Here is a 20,974-nt window from a genome sequence, read left to right on the forward strand (position 1 = left end):
TTTCTACCTGTTTTAGGTGGACCAAACAGAAATGTGACTGTGAATCCGACTGCTTCCTCGGGAGACTGGGGCTTGCCAAGCTCAAAGACGAGCAGAATGGAGCCTTTGAGTTCAAACTCCGTGGGAAGACCAGGAGCGGATTACAACGCTTCTTTACCCAGACCTGCAGTGAGCGGCTCGATGCCCACGTTGCCCCTTCGGTCCGTTGGCATCCCAGGTGCGAGGCCGGCGTTGCCGCCACAGCAGCCACCACAGCAGCAGATGCTTCAAATGCGTAAGCGTCCCCTTCGCCAAAAGAGAAAGTGAGATGACACGGGGCGGTGTTTGCTCTTGCCTTCTTTGAAAATGCATCCCCTCTTTTTCCTCCACCAGGGCCTGGTGAAATTCCCATGGGAATGGGGGTCAGTCCGTATGGCCAGGCAGCACCGTCCAACCAGCCGGGTTCCTGGCCAGATGGCATGTTGTCCGTGGAACAAGGCTCTCATGGGACTCAAAATAGGTGAGGCTTTATTATGTGACTCTGTAGAAGATGTTAGCATTGGATTATCTAGAAAATGCTCAGAGCACAGGAGCAAACCTGAAAGAGAATGAGAAAAACTCACTGTGACCGAGGTGCCTGGTTGCCACCTGGGCATTTCAGGGATGATGGTGAAAGTGCACCACAGCACTCTGTTTCTGTGAAAGATTGTATGTCTTCTGTTTTTGTTTAGCTTGATCAGTTACTCATTTGCATGAAAGAAGCCACCTGTCAGTGTCAGTTCTGCCTTCAGTTCTGCAATAAAGAAAAAATGGCTTGATCTGTTGGGGGGACAGTGGTGTAGCTTTGTGCGTTTATTAGCTTCAGTGCTTCTCTACCCAGTGGAGAACAAATAGCCTCGCCACAGAATTTTTCCTGAGGCAGAATGAGTATCTAGGTCCATGCCCTTCTGATGTGTTGGAGGGCTATGGCACCGTATTGTGGGTAAATGGAATTTGTATTGTACTTGTTAACACGTGAGCTCTGTGGCCACGGGGAACAAAAAGTTATTTTGGCAGGTCCCAGGCTCAGTTTGCTGATGGTTGAACATTTGTGTTTTTTTCTTTTTTTCTAGTCCTTTGTGGGTTACTTCAACTTAACAAATATCATAACCATGACCACCTCTGTTCTTGTATGATCTTGAGACTAGCACCCTGTTCCATCCTCCTCAACCTCTGCTGTCCCCTAAATGTGTAGGGATCTAGCAGTTACCTTTGGTGGTGGGAGTGTGTGCTAGGCATGTGTAAGCTAGATGTGGTAACTGTAGATGGCCTGGCGGAAGGTTAAAATTGTGGGCCTTCAATTTAAGTTGGTGACATTTGCTCTTCTCTCTTAACCAACCAAGTTGGTTTATTGTTTCTACTTGTAATAATTAAGGTATTACTGTATATTAAAAACGTGTGTGGTGAGAGAGAGAGAGAGAGAGAGAGAGAGTGAGTGTGTGTGTGTGTGTGTGTGTGTGTGTGTGTGTCAGTAAGAGGAAAAGCACCACTGGCATTGATTGCAAGTCTCTGTTTAGGCCACTTCTTAGGAATTCCCTGGATGATCTTCTTGGGCCACCTTCTAACCTGGAAGGGCAGAGTGATGAACGAGCGTTGTTGGACCAGCTACACACTCTCTTGAGCAACACAGATGCCACAGGCTTGGAAGAAATTGACAGAGCTCTGGGCATCCCTGAACTTGTGAATCAAGTAGGTAGCATTAACATGGAAATGGAAGTGTGTATGTGCACACGTGTGTGCATACATTCATGAAGCCATGCACAAGAATGCCTGTATGTGTATCTTTCCGATCACTTGTGTTACCTCACTGTGTTCATGGAGAGTGATGATTGGAGTTCCTAACCCTCACAAGCACTGTGCTGTGGCCCACGTAGATGAAGACACACATAGTGTGGACAAGCAAGTGGTGAAACAGATACAGAGCATGATTATTCTTTTAAATCTTTTTCAGTCTGTTGGGCAACAAAGGTGCTTGTTTTATTTATTTTTTTAAAGATTTGAGTAACCTGTACACCCACCGTGAATTTTGAACTGAAAACCCTAAGATCAGGAGTGTCATACTGTACCAACTAAGCCAGCCAGGTGCCCCAAAGATGTTTGTCTTAAATTGTATTTTGTTGATTGCAAGATAGAACGTATTTTATGTTTTTTTTTATATGTGTTTTAAAAATAGTTTTCTGATGGAGTTTTTCTTGATATGCAACAGTACGTTATTTATGTAGGTTTACTTATTGATTTATTGATTCTTTCATTTAACAAATATTTACCTTCTATATGCCAGTTAGTGTTAGAGGCTGAGGGGAAGTAGTGAACAAACGAGTTCCTGCTCCCGAAGCTCACATCCCATTGGACAGGCAAGCATCAGGCAAGGAGCCACCTGGATAGCAGCAGACACGGTAGGGTAGAGATTAGCAGGAAAGGCCTAGGACACTAGGAGACTATCGTAAAAGAACCTTTTCTTGGGGTGTGGACGGGGTGTCCAGATTTTACTCAAAAAATGCCCTCTATCTGAGCTACCATTTGAAGGCTGTTAACTTGTCTCCTACGTTTAAATCGTTTTCCCAGTTTCTTTTCAGTGGGGACTTGTTTGTAGTTTTGTTCTTTAGTTTAAAAATGTTTGTGTTTTCAAGTCCAGGATGATGAGATGAAGAATTACTGGGGACTCGAGTGAACGGTCAGGAAAGCTTTTTCTGGGGAGATGGCATGTCAGTTGATGTTTGAAGGGTGAGTTGGAGCCAGCTCAGAACACAGCGAGGGGGAGAATGTTCCATAAGGGGTATGGCTAACTCAAAGGTCCTCAGGCAGAGAAGGGCTTGGGGGTTCAACAAAGTGACTAAAAGTCCACGAGAGAAGGGGAGGGATTGCTGTAGGATGATGTTGGGGAGGAGAGGTCAGTGGAGGTTAGGTTCCACAAAGCCATCTTAAGGAGTCTTCCATTTTTCTGCTATATTGGGAAGCCATAAAAGATTTTAAGCAGGGTAATGAAGAGATTTGCTTTTCTTTTTTGTTATTTTTAATTTTAATTTTTTTTAAGTTCATTTATTTTGAGGGGGAGAGAGAGAGTTGGGGGGGGGGGAGGGGCAGAGAGAGGATGGGTACAGAAGATCCGAAGCAGGTTCTGTGTTGACAGCAGAGACCCCCATGTGGGGTCTCGAACTCATGAACCGTGAGAACATGACCCGAGCCAAAGTCAGACACTTAACCGACTAAGCGGTCCAGGCGTCCCTAATTGTTATTTTTGCCAAGTAATCTGTGTTTGTAACTTTGAAATGATACAGAAATATACTCTTTGAAGAATCATGCACATTTACCCTAGTCAGAGATAGTGAAACTCAACTCTATTTTGGGAATATTCTAAGTAATATGCTTGTGCAACTGTCCTTCATCAACTTCAATCTGTATCTGTTGATTTCCTGATAGGATAGTTGACTGTGCATTCATAGTCCCTTATCTGAGAACTTGGGGCTCAGGAATTTTGGGATTTAGAAAGATCAAGTGGTGCGTATGTGCCACATACTCTGTGATGCCCCTGGTGGAGTTTTGAGCAATATTGTAGTTTTAGGCAGTACCCGGTCATCATACATGCTAATATTTTTATAGCAAAATAGTCACCCCAAATGAGACATCTAGAGATTATGTATTGCTTCATTAAGTTCAGATCAAGTTTTGCTATTAAATACATTTAATACAGATGAAAAATTGTGTTGCTTTTTTTTAGAACTTTTTTTTTTTTGGATTTTTTTTTGGAATTTCAGATAAATTGTGGATCTGTATTTAGCTCCCCTTTCTCCACATCCATACGCATTACATAGTACTCCCAGAATAATTATGTCTTTTGTTGTTAAATAGGTGGTCAATATTTATATTAATTTGACTCCTTGCTGAGCCAGGTATAGTTTGTATAGGATTTTGGTTTTGGTTTGTCTGATTTTGAGTTAATTGCCCTTTTTTTGTTTGTTTGTTTTTTGTTTTTGTTTATTTATTTTGAGAGAGAGAGACAGAGAGACAGAGACAGCATGAGTGGAGGAGGGGCGGAGAGAGGGAGAGAGAGAATCTCAAGCAGGCTCTGCACTGATGCGGGGCTCAAATTCGTGAAAGTGAGAGATCATGACCTGAGCCAAAACCAAGAGTCAGATGCTTAACCGACTGAGCCAGCCAGGCGCCCCAGCTGCCTTCCTTTTTGATTTGCTTTGTTTTTACACATTTCTGATCCTTTCCAAATACTGCAGCGGAACTGTAAAATTTCTCTTAATTTTTTCTTCACGTATTCAGACACATTTTTAGGTAATTCTTCAGTTCCTTGCTTCCCTCTTGTGATTCTCCGTTGGTCTGCTTTACTCTGTCCTGAGAGGCAGGTCTAGACGCTTTTCTGTGTCAGATCTCCCAGCTCTGGTCCCAAGTGGTTTTCCCTCTTGCTTTATTCCTTTGTTTTGTTGAAACACAGTTTCTGTTAATTTCTCCACCCCACTGCATGGGATAAAGTCTGAAAATATCTTTTATTCCACTCTCCTGCATTAAATTTTGGGTTGAAAATAATTTTTTCTTAGCATTCTGAAAGAATTGTTTGATAGCTTTCTGGCATCCATTGTTGCCATTGACTCATAGTCAGTCTGATTCCTGTTTTTATGTGTGATTAGTTTTTTCTGTTTGGAATTATTCAGGAACTTTTTCTCTGAAATTGCAGGAAGCCTTATCTTGGTATGGGCCTTGTTTCATTCATTCTGCTGTATATCAAGTGCACAGATAATCTTTTTGGTTTGGGGGCATTTTCTGTGTCCTGTCTTTTTTTTTTAACTAGTGAGTTTTGTTTTCAGTTCCTAATACACTAGTGTTTTCATTTTTTTAATATAATTTGTCAAATTGGCTAGTGTACAGTGTGCGCCCTTGGTTTTGGGGGTAGATTCCCATGGTTCATCAGTTACATACAACACCCAGTGCTCATCCCAACAAGCACCCTCCTCAGTGCTCATCACCCATTTTCCCCTCTCCCGCCCGCCCCTCCCCCCGCCATCCACCCTCAGTTTGTTCTCTGTATTTAAGAGTCTCTTGTGGTTTGCCTCCCTCTCTCTCTGTTTGGTGACTCGTGAGTTTTAATTGCATTTGTTAGTAATGAGGCTGAACATTAGTAAAGCTTACAGACATGTCATTTGGTATCATTTCTTTAATAATTTTATCTCTTCTGTTTTTTTCTTCTTGGGTGTTGATTGACATGTTACCCTGGGTATTACACTGAATCTCTGTTTTTTAATCTCTATTTTTCTTGTCTCTGAGTAACGTTTTATTTGAGTCACTTTCATGTTGAAAGCTGTCTTCGTCAGATACCTGGTGATCCTTGGCTATCTTTTTATATTTAAGTATGATGTATTAAAAAGGATCAGTCGTCACTGAAAGTGGTTGGTCAGGGGCTGGCCCTTTTATTTCAGGACTCCCCAGAATTCAACATCTAGAGCCATTGATGCATCTCCCCTCCTACTCCCACTTTACAGTTTTTCTCACCTGGGAATTTATTACCTGATTGTATTTTGGGAACTGGGCTGGGGGTGCGAGTAGATGATACCATAGTATTAAGATATAAAATTATAAAAATAAAAATTTTACTAGAAATCATAAATAAGACTTCCTGTTTTCAGGCTCTGCCTACCCTTGCCCTCCGCTGTGCCTGGTGTCCCAGAACTGAGGTTGCCGAGGGAGTAGGTGGAAAGTACGGCCACGTAGCTGTGCGGAGTCGGGGGACAGGTGGAGGGCAGGGAGGTGGCTGCCCCCTGCTCTCTGCCCAGATTCCTCACCAGCCCCGTTCGAGCACTTTGCCTGAGCCTCTGCCGTCCCAGTGGAGCCTGTCGTTGGCTCGGTGTCTTACGTGTGTTTTTCTCCACAGACACGTTAGTGCCTACTTTCTCCCTCTCTCTCTCTCTCTCTCTCTCTCTCTCTCTCTCTCTCTCTCTTAATTTTCTAATGTTTTATTTATTTTTGAGAGAGAGGAAGAGAGAGAGAGAGAGTGGGAGACACAGAATCCTAAGCAGGCTCCAGGCTCTGAGCTGTCAGCACAGAGCCTGACTTGAGGCTCGAACCCACGAACCGCGAGATCATGACCTGAGCCAAAGTTGGACACTTACTGAGCCACCCAGGTGCCCCGGTGCCTACTCTCTTGAGTTGGTTACTCCTCTCTTTTCCTGTCTTGCAAATACCTGTTGAAATATTTATCTTGTCGCCTTCCTTATTCTCGTTGTTTTGTGGATAAATACTACCTTTTAAATTCTTCGCTGGTATTTTAGTAGAGTTAGCAAGAGAAAGGAGGTAAATATGCATGATCGATCCATGTTTCACTTACAGTGTGGTTTACTTTATAGAAAGATCGTTCAGGTGGCTCTCTGGGGAGGGGAATTGGTATGAGGGGACAGAGTAGACACATAGATGTCAGTTACTACAAGAGTCCAAGAAAGTGTCTTAGAGAGGGTCACAGCTGTGGAATGGAAGAAGGGAAGGATGCATAATGTGTCCTGGAAGAAAACTGACAGGACTTGGTGGACCGTGTATGCACACACGTGCTTGGAAAGGGAGAGGGGGGCACTTGGGTGGCTCAGTCGGCTGAGCGTCCGACTTTGGCTCAGGTCACGATCTCACAGTTCGTGAGTTAGACCCTTCATCGGGCTTGCTGCTGTCAGTGCAGAGCCTGCTTCAGATCCTCTGTACCCCTCTCTCTATGCTCCTACCCTGCTCACGCTCTTTCTCCCAAAAATAAAACATTAAAAAAGGGGGGAGAATGTGAGGATTCCAGATTGCTGGCTTTAGTTCTGGGCAAATGGTGTTGTCATGTTGCCACGAGGGAAGATTGGAGGAGAATTGGGTCTTTTGGGCGAGGGACTCTTTGGAACCACTACCTGTGTTTTCTACACGTGAAGTCTGAGATGCCTGAGACATCCAGGTAAAGATGTTAAGTAGCCATCTGCGTAAGCAGAATTAGAACTCGGAGACACTTGAGCCGGAGGCAAGTTCAGCAGTCGTCACTAGTAGATGAGGAGACCAAAATAGAAAGTGTAATGAGAGGAAAAAGGTCCGAGGACTGAACCCTGATGAACTCTTAACGTGCCTCCAAAGGGGAGATCAGGGGGGTAGGGAGATTGAGGGTGGTGTCACCGTCACAGTGGGGTGAAGTGTGTTTGGGGACGAGACTGTTGCCTGCATACTTGGCCTTCTGTGCCCGTGGATAGGACGGTAAAGGTGAATGCAGTATCTGACAGGCTCTTCTTGTCTTAGCGTGGCAGCTCTTCCCTCCTGCAGAATTCTTTTTTAGAACATTTTTTAATGTTTATTTTATTTTTGAGAGAGACAGAGACAGAGTGTGAGCTGGGGAGGGGCCGAGAGAGAGGGAGACACAGAATCTGAAGCAGGCTCCAGGCCCTGAGCTGTCAGCACAGAGCCCGACGCGGGGCTCGAACTCACAGACCGTGAGATCATGACCTGAGCCGAAGTCGGATGCTTAACTGACTGAGCCACCCAGGCGCCCCTGGAATGTTTGTGTCACTGCTTTTGCTGTCAGCTGCTGGACTTTATTTTGGAGACATTCTTAGCATGCAGAGAGGTGATGCCGGCACATAGCAGGCACTTACAAATCTTGTTGAATGAATGGGTTTCTTAACAGTCCCTCCGGCCTGTTAAGGCCAAATAGTAGCGAATGACCACCTTTAGGTTTTGTGTATGCAGCTAGCAATAGCCTCGGGGGATATGAGCTTCTGTTGATTTGCCCTGTCTCTACCAAAATCACTTCTAACCACTGTCAGAAACATTTTTGTATGAAATTGTGTGGGAATCAGTTGATCCCTGTGGTTTTAATTAGTTTATTTTGTACTTGGCTTGGTCTGTGTTGGTACAGAAATGTGGTCTGGAACAAATAGTCTTTCTCCAGATACTTGAGTGTCCATGTGAGACTTTGAGCTAGGCACTAGGACACATCTGTGAAAAGATGGGTCATGATCTGGATTCTTACAGACTTCAGACAAGAAACTTGATTTTGCCTTTGGAATTCTGTGGCATCCTTGTTCGTATGCATTGACTTTATGTTTTACCTTCCTTGGAGCATTTGATTTCTGTCGCTTTCTCAGATGTACTTCATTGTTCATTTATGTGTTTAATGTTTTAGGGACAAGCTTTGGAGTCCAAACAGGATGCCTTCCAAGGCCAAGAAGCGGCAGTAATGATGGATCAGAAGGCGGCATTATATGGGCAGACGTATGCAGCACAGGGGCCTCCAATGCAAGGAGGCTTTAATCTTCAGGGACAATCACCATCTTTTAACTCCATGATGAGTCAGATGAGCCAACAAGGCAGTTTTCCTCTGCAAGGAATGCACCCGCGGGCCAATATCATGAGACCTCGGACAAACACCCCCAAGCAACTCCGAATGCAGCTTCAGCAGAGGCTGCAGGGCCAGCAGGTAACCAGCTGTCCCTTGTCAACTAAAAGTCCTTTTGTTTCGACTTCTCTGTAATGTTTTGTTTGTATAGATGTTCCTTGTTAGGGAGCGGTCCTGTGGGAGTTGGATAAGATTGTTCTGTTGTGCAGGTTAAAAAGTAAAAAATGTCAGGATTGCCCTTGGAGGAGAAGAGTATTTCTTGATGGCTTCATTAGTTTTAGAGATAGATGATTTTTTTTTTTTAAGTTTATTCATTTTGAGAGAGTGAGAGTGAGTGGGGGGGTGTTGGGGGGGGGGGCAGAGAGAAAGAGAGGGAATCCCAAGCAGGCTCTGTGTTGTCAGTGCAGAGAGCCTGATGCAAGGCTCCGACCCACAAATCATGAGATCGTGACCTGAGCTGAAATCAGGAGTCAGACGCTTGACTGACTGAGCTGACCAGGTGCCTTGAGGTAGATGATTTCTATTTTACTTATTTATTTATTTATTTTACTTACTTATTTGCTTATTTTAAAAAAAAATTTTTTTTTTTAACGTTTATTTATTTTTGAGACAGAGAGAGACAGAACATGAACGGGGGAGGGTCAGAGAGAGGGAGACACAGAATCTGAAGCAGGCTCCAGGCCCTGAGCGGTCAGCACAGAGCCCGATGCGGGGCTCGAACTCACAGACCATGAGATCATGACCTGAGCCGAAGTCGGCCGCTCAACCGACTGAGCCACCCAGTCGCCCCCTTATTTACTTATTTTGAGAGTGTTCATGCGCACATGTGCTCCCACACACACGTGCATATGCACACACACAGTGAGGGAGGGGCAAAGAGAGGGAGAGAGAGAATCCCGAGCAGCCGTGCTGTCAGTGCGGAGTCCGACGTGGGGCTTGATCTCGGGAACTGTGGGATCATGACCTGAGCTGAAATCAAGACTTGGACGCTCAGCTGAGCCACCTACGAGCCCCATGATTTGCACATTCGTTTTATGGAACCTCTGCTTTCTAGGTGTTTTGTGAAACTTGAGCTCTCTTAACATTCTAAGATAAGATTTCTCTTTTTTATTGTTTCCTTAATGCCCAACAAATCTTTTAAAATTTAATTACTCACATTGTTTGTGCTGAGTTAGTGAATGTGGCAGAACGGAACCATGTAAGCAGCTGAGTGAGTGTGGAGTCCAGCGAGCCACAGACTGTGCTAGTGCCTCCACATTCCTAAAAGTCAGCGTAGGTACCCTGAGAAGCTGTGCTCATACGTGCATGGTATCATTTGGCTTTTCACCCCTTCTTTCCTCTAAAAGTTACCTGGGAAAAGCTAATAGAAGAGGAAGTTCATTCACTATTAGTTTGAGCAAGTTAAAGCTATTTCCCTAATGACCTAAATAATTCCAGGGAAAAATCTCACTTTATGAATCCTTCGAGTTTCTTTTGAAGATCGTCTTTTTTTTTTTTTTAATGTTTGTTTATTTTTGAGAAAGTGAGCGCCTGCGCAGAAGCGAGGGAGGCGCAGAGAGAGAGAGAGAGAGGAAGCACAGAATGTGAAGCAGACTTCAGGCTCTGATCTGTGGCTCGAACCCATGAACTGTGAGATCATGACCTCAGCCAAAGCCAGGGGCTTAACTGACTGAGCCACCCAGGTGCCCCAAAGATCGTCTTTAAGCTGCACAATTACACTTTCACTTTTCCTCCTGACGCCAAATAAAGCTTCAAATGCTTGCCAAGGACTTTTCAGCCTGAACTTTTTTGAACACAGGGCTTGAACTCACGACCCTGAGATCAAGACCTGAGCTGAGATCGAGTTAGACGCTTATCCGACTGAGCCACCCAGGGCCCCCCCCCCCCTTTTTTTTTTTTTAAAGATTTTACATCTTTATTTTTAAGTAATCTCTACACCCAGCGTGGGGCTTGAATTTAGAACCCTGAGGTCAAGAGTTGCATGCTCCACTGACTGAGCCAGCCAGGCCGCCCTCAGCCTGAACTTGTTTTGAAGTGTGGAAGCGTGCTGCGGGTTCCGTGTAGATGTGACGTGACCAGGTTAACGGGTTGGAGGTGGCATCGTGACCTCTCCGGGTGGTGCCGAGGATTTGGAAAGCTGTTTGGGGCTCATCGACGTAGTCGACTTCCACCCTAACCGGCCTCTCTCCCCCCAGTTTTTGAATCAGAGCCGTCAGGCGCTGGAAATGAAAATGGAAAGCCCCACTGCCGGGGGTGCTGCGGTGATGAGGCCCATGATGCAGCCCCAGGTAAATCCCCAGGTGAGAACAGACCTCTCCAAGTGCATTGCTGTGGGGCCTGCTCCACGACTGGCCCTCAGTAAACGTGTGTTACAGCAAGTTTCTGGTGGAAGAAATCATTCCACGATCTCCTCACACTCCCTCTTCCATTCTTCTATCTTGCTGGTGATGAGGAAGAGTCAGGAGGAGAGGTTCTTTTATTAAAACTGCTATTTTGTGTTTTCTAATTAATTCCCTTTGTGATCATTTGCTGTGTTGTGAAAACAGCTATCACTTACTTTTTAGGAATTCAGTAAATCTGGAAACTTCTGTTTCTGGGTTTTGAAACCACGTGCTCGCCGGGTAAAATCTGAGGTTATAAGAAGAAAATAAATAATACATAATCCTACTCTCAAGGATCACCTCTGAGATGACCTGTTTCCCATAGTGGGAAGGATGATGTTCAAGTTCTCTGTACCTCCAGCCCAAGGTGGAGACTGTTCTACGGTATTAATGTGCACGAGGCAGATGACCACCCGGAAGTCCTCTACTGTGGTTGGAAATTCTGTTCATAATTACTGTAGAGAAACAACCCACTGTGAAATGCCCAGTATTTACTGTCTTAAGCCTACTCGGAAGTACTTTGACGGTAACAGTTTGAGTAAGCTGAGTTAGGGTGCCCTCCAAAAAGATGAGTTTGCTTTTTGGAGATATTCTCTTCTAGCTGATGGGGCCCAGATCAGCTCTTTGGTTCTGGGCTTGGACCATGTACCTCCGGACCCTCCAGACCGCTGCTCCTAACCCTCCGTCTCTCCCTTCAGAAGCTTTAAGGAGACTATACAGGCCCTTTCTGGGGTAGATTCCTGCTTACCGGAGGGTAGCCCCATTCTTTTGGGGAGTGCTCTGTTGTGCCTCCCCTCCTCCCGCACTCTTACTGCTGCCTTTTTCCTTCTTGTAGTTTTATTTCATATTTTCTGAAAAGTTTGTCCTCACATTCTACCCTTCAGTGTTCTCTCACTTTGAGAAATGTTTTCTGTGTTAAAGCTTGACGACTCGCCTGAACAATTTCCAGGTCCCTGTTCTGCACTTCGTCGCCTCGCCGGAACGCCTTTACCGTGATGAGAAACGTGCATTTTTCCTTTTTTGTGAAGAGAGGCATCGGGTGATTTTTCGCACCTAATGTATTGTGGTGGTACTACATGTATGGAATTGGCTGGTTCTGGCTCTGTGTAATTACATTCTTTTTTGGGGTATCAGCAGGGTTTTCTTAATGCCCAGATGGTTGCCCAGCGCAGCAGAGAGCTGCTCAGTCATCACTTCCGACAGCAGAGGGTGGCCATGATGATGCAGCAGCAGCAGCAGCAGCAGCAGCAACAGCAGCAGCAGCAAACCCAGGCCTTCAGCCCACCCCCCAACGTGACCGCTTCCCCCAGCATGGATGGGGTCTTGGCAGGGCCCGTGATGCCACAAGCCCCTCCCCAGCAGTTTCCATACCCGCCAAATTATGGTAAATTTGACAGCGAGAATGTCTTCCCCGGAGTGACATTACTAAGGTCATAAGATTCATAGGTCTGTTGCATGTTAAACACAAAATCCTATTTACTCCCTCTGTTAGTCACAAGGAAGACAGAATTAACTAAAAACAACAGAACAAAGGGTATGGTGACCGATGAGGCAGACAAGGGACAAGCAGAGGCCGGATCAGATGAAGAGTTTTGGTGATATTCTGAAGGCAGTGGGGAGTCACTGAATGTTAATAGACATGTTTGCACTGGGGAGAGGTCATCGGGCCTGTGAGGCATGTCCGTTAGAAGGCGAGAAGAGAGAGTGGAAGAAGGGAGGACAATTAGAGCACCCCAAACAAGAGATGATGGTCATGCAGCATCACAGAGGGGGTAGTCCGAATGGAGAGAACCTGATTCGTTGAAAGAAACACACCAAAATGTTTCTGGTGGTGCACAGGTGATTGTAATTGAGGTAGATGTTCTATCAGGGTTAAGCATTTTTATTTTTTTTCAGGTCTTGTTTTTTCAGCTCCCCATGTCTTGATTTGGAAGAAAGACAACCCCCCCCCCCCCCCCCCCCCCCCGCCCCGCCAATATGTCCCATTGTGGTAGAACTCTACAGTCTGAGCCCTTGGTCATTCCCCCCCCCCCCCCCCCCCCCCCCCCCCCCATATGTCCCAGTGTGGTAGAACCCTACAGTCTGAGCCCTTGGCCACAAAGGAGTGCTGGGTGGGCTTCTGGGTTCCTCTCCTTGGTGACTTGGGTGTATTAATTACAATAATACACATTACCTTTTCAGGTCAGTCTTTGAGAGAGACAGACTAGGAACACGGTAGGAACGGGGATAGAGGTATCTTTTGGGGAAATCATATTTTCAGTGCACTCCTGCCAGCTTGGGACAGAGGGACAGTGATGTGAACAGCAGGAAGCGGCATCCCTTTCACACAGAAATGTCCATGAAGTAACAGCTCTTCAGGTGACCCAGATGCTTTCTGCAGTGAGCCCCTTCCTCCAGTCTTGGTGGGAAGCAAGAGGAACTGGCAGGCAGCATCCTGTGGCACTTTACATCTTGTCTGTCTTACATTCCCCCACGTTTAGAAAAGAACATAAAGCTTCTATAGACAGTTGATACTCTAAGGAAGATACCATTTTCGCATTATAATTTCTGCTTTTTCTTCTTTTTTTTTTTCGAGGGATGGGACAACAGCCAGATCCGGCTTTTGGGCGAGTGTCTAGTCCTCCCAATGCAATGATGCCCTCAAGAATGGGGCCCTCCCAGAATCCCATGATGCAGCACCCTCAGACCGCGCCCATGTATCAGTCCTCGGAAATAAAAGGCTGGCCATCAGGAAACCTGGCCAGGAACAGGTGAAGAACAGAGACTTGAAAAGCCATTCACATTCTAGTGCCCAGAAATTCAGGAAATTAACCTCTGCATTTTTCTGTGTGGATGGAGAGATCAAAAGCCTGTGTGGATGGAGAGATCAAAAGGCCTGGGTTCATCTTAGAAAGTGTGGTATTTGGCTCATCCATTGTGAGGCTTCTTCCTCCCCTACGCATGCCTAGGAAGCTTTGATTGCACACAGCTGTGAAACCTAGAAGGCAGGCAGGCAGTCAGGGAATCTTCTCTCCCTCCTGTTCTCTGCTTAAGTACAGCAACGTTTGACAGTTGTGATGGTCTCTGCGTGCATGTCTGGTGTTACTAGAATGAGCCAGGAGGTAATTTCACACTTCTTTTTACAGCTCCTTTCCCCAGCAGCCGTTTGCCCACCAGGGGAACCCCGCAGCGTACGGTATGGTGCACATGAATGGCAGCAGTGGTCCCATGGGACAGGTGAACGTGAACCCCATGCCCATGTCTGGCATGCCCATGGGTCCTGATCAGGTATGGGGCTCTAGCCTGAACTTTTCTCAAAAAATTTTTCCTTTTCTCTTGAGAGAACCCAAACTGCAACTGTAATCTAAAGGTCCTCGGCAGATTTTTAACTTGGGCGTATAACTCAGAACTACAGTGGTTGAAAAAACTTGTGGTTTGAAGGCATTGGGCCATTAAATATGTTTTCGGTAATGTGAGATCTAAGGAATTGGAGTCAGCCAGAGTCAGGTTGCAGGCCATCATTACAGACCTGTGGATTCTTCTGTGTTGTGCAGAGCATATGTTTTACTCACGTGTCTTCTGGTTGCTAACAGAAATATTGCTGACACTTCTACACCTCCAAGGAAATCACTGTAGAAATGACACTGCACTAGAACTATTGGAAGTAAAGAATCGTCCCACGCACCTGCCAGCTCTGAAGAGGGAACCAGCTTTGATCTCTGGGAAGGGTATTCCAAGTGATGTCATTGGAGCAGGACTGGGTTTGAAATTGAAGTGCGATGTCTACCTGTATTTTTCCTTCTTCTGTGTATCATGGGATTCAAAACAAATATTTTGCTGACATTCTGCCTCTTAGGGATGTGATTCTGGAGGTACGGAGTGTTACTGATCACAAAACTCTGCTATGTCCCTTCTTTCTGCCTATCAGTGTTTCAGATGAATGTGGGCGGGCTAGAGAACACTGGAGAAGTACGGCGAGATTAGGATGTCTGGTCTCTCTGTGGCAGACAGTCCCAGCCCTCACGTGTTCTTGTCGCTACCAGATACTCCGTGTTCCCACCCTCTGTCCTGAGAAGTTGGCTTGTCCTATACTGATCGTGTTGAGTTGCTCCAATCCTGTTCTTGGTTGTCCTGGACTTTTTCCTAAGTAGGAATTTCCTCTGTCCCTAACGTCCTAGAATACTTCGCCTCCAGAACTGTCCTTGATGTCCTGTGGCTTTGCAGAAGGGGAAATGACAGTATTTAATTGCAGCAGTAGCAGTTTTTTCACATGCTAATGTGCAGCTGAGTGCACTTTATTTAAAAAGTAACGGATACATGCAATATTCCGGAGGTCTTGAGGAATGGCGAACCACATTCCCGCCTGGTTTTTGTCTGAACGAATCAGTTGGACGAGAACTATGATTGTTTTGTCGTCGTTGAGAGTACCCGTGTCACCCTTTGCCTATATGGTAGAGCAATAATGCTTTTTGAAAATAAACTGCAGAAACCCAAGGCCAGGTACTGCATTCTGAATCAGAATTTTGCAGTGTTTCTGTGAATAGATTCTCTTTTGTAAATACGACCTTTAAGATATTGTATTATGTAAAATATGTATATACCTTTTTTGCAGGTCACGGCAACTCATTTTTACAGAGTTTGTGAAGCTAAATATTTAACATTGTTGACTTCAGTAAGCTCAGTGTGGTGAGGCTGCAAACAGAAGAGACAGCCCCTGAATTTTTTGGCCTGGGGGAGGTGGGGGGCAGTGGTCTGCAGCTCCCTACCTCCCCCCCCCCCCCCACCCCCCTAGTGTTAGATGGTTCCCTATCAGTCTCTTAATCTTAAATGCTTTCGAAAAAGATCATTTGTTTAGATGTAGGCATTTTCAACTTTTAAATTCCTCTACCAGAACTAAGCACTTTGTTAATTTTAGGGGAAAGAATAGATAGGGGGAAATAAACTTAAAAAAAAAAAAAAATCAAGAATTTTAAAAGATCAAGCGATTTAAAAAAGAATGTTGGATTTTAAGCAGTCCATAAATTAATAGCAATTCATAGTGTTTTGTTTTTTAATTGAAATACGTTGCCTTTCATCGGTTGTAGGAGTTTCCGTAAGGTTTTGGTTGCTAGGACCCAAATCCCCACGTTGAGATCTCAGGGGTTGAACCCTTGATGTGTGGTTTCCGGTGTCTGCTTGGCTGTCTCATCACTGAGATGTGTTCTCGTCCCTGAGAACTAGAGGAGCCACACGGTGGTTCCTTAGGGAGCTCAGCCTCCAGGACAGCCAGGTCGTCGAGCTCCAGAGCCGGAGTCCAGCAGAGCGAGTCCCTTTGCACCCGCTGCCCCTGCCCCTTTGTGCTGCTGTCAGGCTTTGACTCTTGTTTTAGTCCGTTGGGGATAGAGAAAAAGTCCATTTAATTCTTTCTATCTGGTTCACTTTATTAGCTTCAAATAGCTGAGTGGAATTGGGTTTTAAAAATGTCTTGTGAATTTCAAAGGTCTCTGCTAGCTTTGGTGTCAATTTCCTAGCAATAACTGAGAGCCAGTTAATTTTTATTTCATACGTGTTTAGGCAATTTTTCTAGGTGTCTCTGAAGGTAAGATCATTTCATTTCTTTGATTTCTGTGTAAGTAAAACCTGTATTTCCAGAACCACCAGTGGAATAGGTTTGGGTTTTACACCGTCTCCCCCACCACCCGGTTAAAAATAAATCTAAGATTGAAAATCCATCAACTTCCATCATAGTGGCCTGTACTTTTTAGATAACACATTCTCCTGTCTGGAGACAGAGGCGTAGCTGAGTAAGAGTCTGTCTTAATAGTTACAGCCGTGTCAGGTATCTGAACTTTCCTCGTTTAAGTCATGGGTGTGTGGGGAGAAACAGAATGGTGCTCTTACCTTTCTTGACTTTTAAAAGTAAAAAAAAAAAAAAAAAAAAAAAAAAAAGTTTTTTGATTCTTTTCCTCAGTCCCAGCTCCAGGCTAACTGGAAGGCAGCACCCCTTTTATATGGGAAAAAAAGAAAGTTTATTATAAGTTTTTATATTTTCTACTTGTTCATTTTATTGGTGCAAACTTAAGAATTTGATCTTTCTTTTAATAGATGCTGTCTTTTGAAATAATTTGTTTTTACCTTTATTGCCCTTTTATCTTTTTTGGATAATTCTCTTTGTACTCTGGCTGCCTACCTCTCCTCACCCCTACCCCCCACTTTTCTAAACCTTGGTATCCGTTTCATCTGCTTTTAGAATGTGTGATATTTCCAGTACCTACTTTTTTGCTGAATCCAAAGATATATAAATATAAATATATATATATATTTTATAAAGATCAAAATGATATAAAGGAGACACGTTTCTTCCTTTAAGAAAACAAATAGAAATTCATTGTGAATGTTCATATTATGCCACTTTTCTAAATTGTGCATCTTGATGGAAAGGTGTAAATATCGATCACCAGGACTGCTTAGTTAATTGGTATTTAATATCTAGGTGAGTTGGGGGTGTGTGGGGGGGTAGTACAGAACATACGTGCTTGCCGTCTGGATGGACTGCCCGTTGTCCATATGCCTGTCTGGTTCCAGGAGTTTGATTCACAAATGGGGGCATCACAGGCATGAAGCCTGTAGGACAAAACCCTTGCTTCAGGAGGAACAGGAGCTGCTGTTCAGCTCAGAGGCCAACTGTTTAACAATAACGAGCAAGGTGGTTTTTTCTTCTCTCCCTCTTGCCAATGTGTGGAATTTCAATGATGGAAAGGTCTTTCTGAGAGCAATATTTAAAATTCTCAGGAATTGACGTATAGTATTGAGAATGAATTTAGTTTCAATCAAGTTTACATTAAATGTTGGTTTTAAAAATCTAAATCATTCTTTACACTGCAAAGAATACAGACCACATGGGATAACTTATGAGATGGACTGCTTTGCTGATCATTTGGGATGTCACTGTAAATAAAGGTTTCTATTTAAAATTGAAGCCCAAGGGCTTGTCTCTTTGTTTCTTTTTAAAGTCTCTATTCGAGTAAAGGGGAAAAGAGAAGGTTAAAGAATCCTGTTTCAAATAATCGTAGCAGTCTCTCTAAGGTTAACAGAACTCTTGAGAAGCATGGAGCTGCCCTTCTCAAAGGTGAGCACTTCGGGGTCATTTCCACTGTCTGGTGAGAAGTATGTCACATTGGGTGGTGGCTGAAGAGGGTCCTCCTGTTTCTTGCCCCTGGCCTCTGACCGCTACCTTCTCCAGGCTTCACTAGCTAGCTGGTGCACAGAGAGGGGTTGGTTAGGGTGAATCGCTTTGCTGTCGATTAACGTTTTTTAAAGAATGAGGTCCTAAAGCCAGTGTAATGCGACACTTACCTGTGAGGTCCCTGAAGTAGGGTCAATTGTCATTAATTTATGCCCATCTATTCCCCCTCTAAAAAACCCAAGGTGTCTCCTTTGAAAAAGGTGTTGACCAGTAGTATCTTGAATGCTTTTTTAAAAAAAACCAAACACACCAAAAAACTCCCAAGAACGGCCTTTTACAAAATGTCAAAGGTTACCTCATACCAACTGCTGGTCGTTGGCTGGGATTTTGAACATTGTATGACAATACTCAGACTACAAAATGTCTTTACAAACACAATTTTGTGAAAACCGGGGACATACATCGACTTCATTTCTTTCCAGTACTTCGAAAAACATCAGTTCTGGGACAGATCACAAAGAAATACTAGGAGAAATGGTATCTGGTCGGGAACAGAAATGTCCACAACGGCCGAGGGGTTTTCTTCACTGGCCGCAGAGCGTTTACTGACCCCACAACTCTGGAAAATTGTGTTTTCTTACTAGATTCCCCTAAGAGTTCCCACGCTGGTGGCATGTAAATAGTCACATATGTACAGCGAAGTCCGTTTCTTCAGAGGCGACCTGGGTTGTGGTGCTAAATGAAAGTCCCTTCTTTTGTGCTGTTGACTCGGCCGTCAGCTCTGCACCACTCCCAGCGTCTGCAGGTTGCTCCTGTCCTGCTTTGTCTTCGTCCTCCTTTGTGACAAACTAAAAGAGGAGGAGGGTTTAAAAAGGGTTGTTCTTCCCCCATGATTGAAAAAAACAAAAACAACAAAAAACTCCAGTGACTTTCACCGTTGGGGGAAGTTTCCAAGAAAATCTCTTTTTCCCTTGTCAGCCTCTCAGAGAGGGTTAGTGGTGACCGTTTGATATGAAAATGCATTTTGTGCAGCTGGTGAGGTATAATCCAAAGCAAAAGCAGGGCAAAAACGGGCTTCCTGAAGTTAGCTACTGCCAACAGTTCTCTTCCAGAGTGTGCCGTGTTGACTGAAAGCAAGTCCTGTGAGCGCAGGCGGCCCGGCCAACGGCGCAGGCCCGCCTGAGACTGTCCGCGGTTTTCATCGTCCGTACGATCAGCTGGTGCCTCTGGTTGGGAGGCCCTCGTGTGCTTCTTAACCTTCCCAGCCTTCCCACAGCTGTCCCCTGTAGAACAAAGCAAACTCCTCTTAGCCTCTGATTAAGCCCAGAGGCGGCATGACACGGCGATCAGCCCTGAAGCCTAGAACCCTCTGCTTCGAGGATGCGGCTGCGGGGAGGACCCTTCGAGACCCCTCAGAATGGGCTTGCTCCCACCCGGTCATCCAGGCTTTTGGCTCTGGGCTCACATGCTGGTAAAGGCACTGAGGACGTTCAGATATAGACATGGCAAATGCTTAGCCGGCCCGTCGTCCTATTAAAGCTACAGAGGGGGGTTTATATGCATATAAAGGAAGAAGGAAAAAACAGACCAGAAGTTGCAAATGGCAGTGCACCAAGGGGGTCTGATTGCCTGCCTGGCAACTTAACATCAAATGAATTGCCAATGTTAACAAAAAATCCTGACCCATAACTGCGTTTTTGGATTTTCACGATGAATTAGAGGGTTCAAGCCGCCTCCCATCAGTGCTGCTCCCCTTAGACTAGAGGTGACCTTTCTAGGCTGCCAGTCTCGGCCCTCTACCAGCCTCTCTGGCGCTGGAGAGAGATGTTGTGGCCTGGATATTTCAGGTGCCCTCTAGTGAGGCCGCCCTGCTGCTGACATGGACCAGGGGACCCTTCTGCAGCCACAGCCTTGAAGACGTCGGGCGGATCGGACATTTAAATGCTTCTCGACCTGTACGGACTCCCTGGAGTTTACCAAGCACAAGTTACTCTATGGAGAACAACAGCGTATGAAACACAGTACTAATCTGAAACACGGAAAGACTCCCTGCTCCCTTCTCATGACAGCAGCAGAGAGGGTTACGAAAGAAATGGCATGCACACAGAACGCGGCCAGGCAGACCAGCTCTCCACCGGTAAACTGGTTCCTCAACTCACAGCGATTTGGAAGAAGGTCTCTTCATTTCTGGCCACTTTCGACGCTGAAACTGCCTGTGTTTTTGGGTGTCAAGAGGAGAATGGGTGTTAGCCTCACCGAGGAAGACCAAGTTCCCCCTCCCTGGTGGGCGAACCAGGCCCCTGGCAGACCGGAGAAAGGGCAGGGCCTCAGCCGCACACGAGCCACAGAGGTTAGACCAGAGACGGGCCAGGATCGGGGAGCCGTCCCAGGCTATAACAACAAAAACGGATACCTGTATTGTTCATAGCTTCCGCCATCTTTAAGTCCTGAATGAGACAGAAATGAGCGAAACAGAGACATTAGGGCAAAGGTGGCACAAGTAATGACAAACTTTGTAACTGCCTCTTTTTAAAAACATTTTAGGCTTTTTGACGGTTTTTTTTTTCTGATGTGGATAGCGACCCCCAGGCAGACAGAGTGGCTGAATCCTGACGTGAGCTTGCCCTGAAACTTGTCGATTGCCTGTACTCTAATGTCCTAGCAGCTTTAGGACCCTCCTGTATCTATTCATGACCTGGGCCACGGTGGGGGAGGCAGGTATGGGCAGGGACACCTATGTGACAGGGGACAGAAGGCCATGGGCCTGAGACAGGGGATGGTGGGGAGAGCCTGGGTCTTGGCGCTCAGCGAGGTTCCTGGAGAATGAGCAGCGTGACCAGGCGTGTGGGTTTGGAATCAGTCGACCTGGTCACTTTAACGGTGATGAGATAACGACCATACGACACCTAGCCCAGTGACTGGCACATGGCGATAAACGAGCGATCGGGCTTCTCGTAAATGCGGCCCTTGGCGGACCCTAGTGATCCATCAGCTGCTGGGGAGGATTCGCCAGGTTCACCCATCAGACTAGACGTGACCTCCTACCTCCCCACCCCGCGGCAGCCCCGCTCCCTACGGGCC

At 45.5% G+C, this 20,974-nt stretch overlaps 2 protein-coding genes across 17 annotated transcripts in view; one reads left to right on the forward strand and one right to left on the reverse strand.

The window, feature by feature from the left end:
- NCOA3 (nuclear receptor coactivator 3) overlaps nucleotides 1-17,686 on the forward strand; it is a 139,491-nt gene extending 121,805 nt beyond the window's left edge. For 6 of the 14 annotated variants that reach the window (XM_078444015.2, XM_078444004.1, XM_078444009.1 and 3 more), the window contains 9 exons: nucleotides 17-274; nucleotides 373-499; nucleotides 1,536-1,707; nucleotides 8,156-8,449; nucleotides 10,564-10,668; nucleotides 11,884-12,133; nucleotides 13,325-13,499; nucleotides 13,875-14,016; nucleotides 14,322-17,686. In XM_078444015.2, the coding sequence (XP_078300141.1) occupies nucleotides 17-274; nucleotides 373-499; nucleotides 1,536-1,707; nucleotides 8,156-8,449; nucleotides 10,564-10,668; nucleotides 11,884-12,133; nucleotides 13,325-13,499; nucleotides 13,875-14,016; nucleotides 14,322-14,333 (1,535 nt within the window). In that variant the 3' untranslated portion in view covers nucleotides 14,334-17,686. Of the gene's footprint in view, nucleotides 1-16; nucleotides 275-372; nucleotides 500-1,535; nucleotides 1,708-8,155; nucleotides 8,450-10,563; nucleotides 10,669-10,932; nucleotides 12,134-13,324; nucleotides 13,500-13,874; nucleotides 14,017-14,321 lie in introns of those variants that run through there. The other 8 variants (XM_078444013.2, XM_078444011.1, XM_078444014.2 and 5 more) reach the window with 5 other exon arrangements.
- Nucleotides 17,687-18,211: 525 nt separating this feature from the next.
- The window catches only part of SULF2 (sulfatase 2), a 117,530-nt gene continuing 114,767 nt past the window's right edge, over nucleotides 18,212-20,974 (reverse strand). For all 3 annotated transcript variants that reach the window (XM_078444018.1, XM_078444019.2, XM_078444020.2), the window contains exons 19-21: nucleotides 20,307-20,340; nucleotides 20,053-20,106; nucleotides 18,212-19,176 (exon numbers count right to left, since the gene is read on the reverse strand). In XM_078444018.1, coding sequence (XP_078300144.1) covers nucleotides 19,146-19,176; nucleotides 20,053-20,106; nucleotides 20,307-20,340 — 119 coding nt within the window. In that variant the 3' untranslated portion in view covers nucleotides 18,212-19,145. The remainder of the gene's footprint in view (nucleotides 19,177-20,052; nucleotides 20,107-20,306; nucleotides 20,341-20,974) is intronic.

The sequence above is a fragment of the Panthera onca genome, chromosome A3 (genome assembly GCF_046562875.1).
Source record: "Panthera onca isolate mPanOnc1 chromosome A3, mPanOnc1 haplotype 2, whole genome shotgun sequence".
Lineage (NCBI taxonomy): Eukaryota > Metazoa > Chordata > Mammalia > Carnivora > Felidae > Panthera > Panthera onca.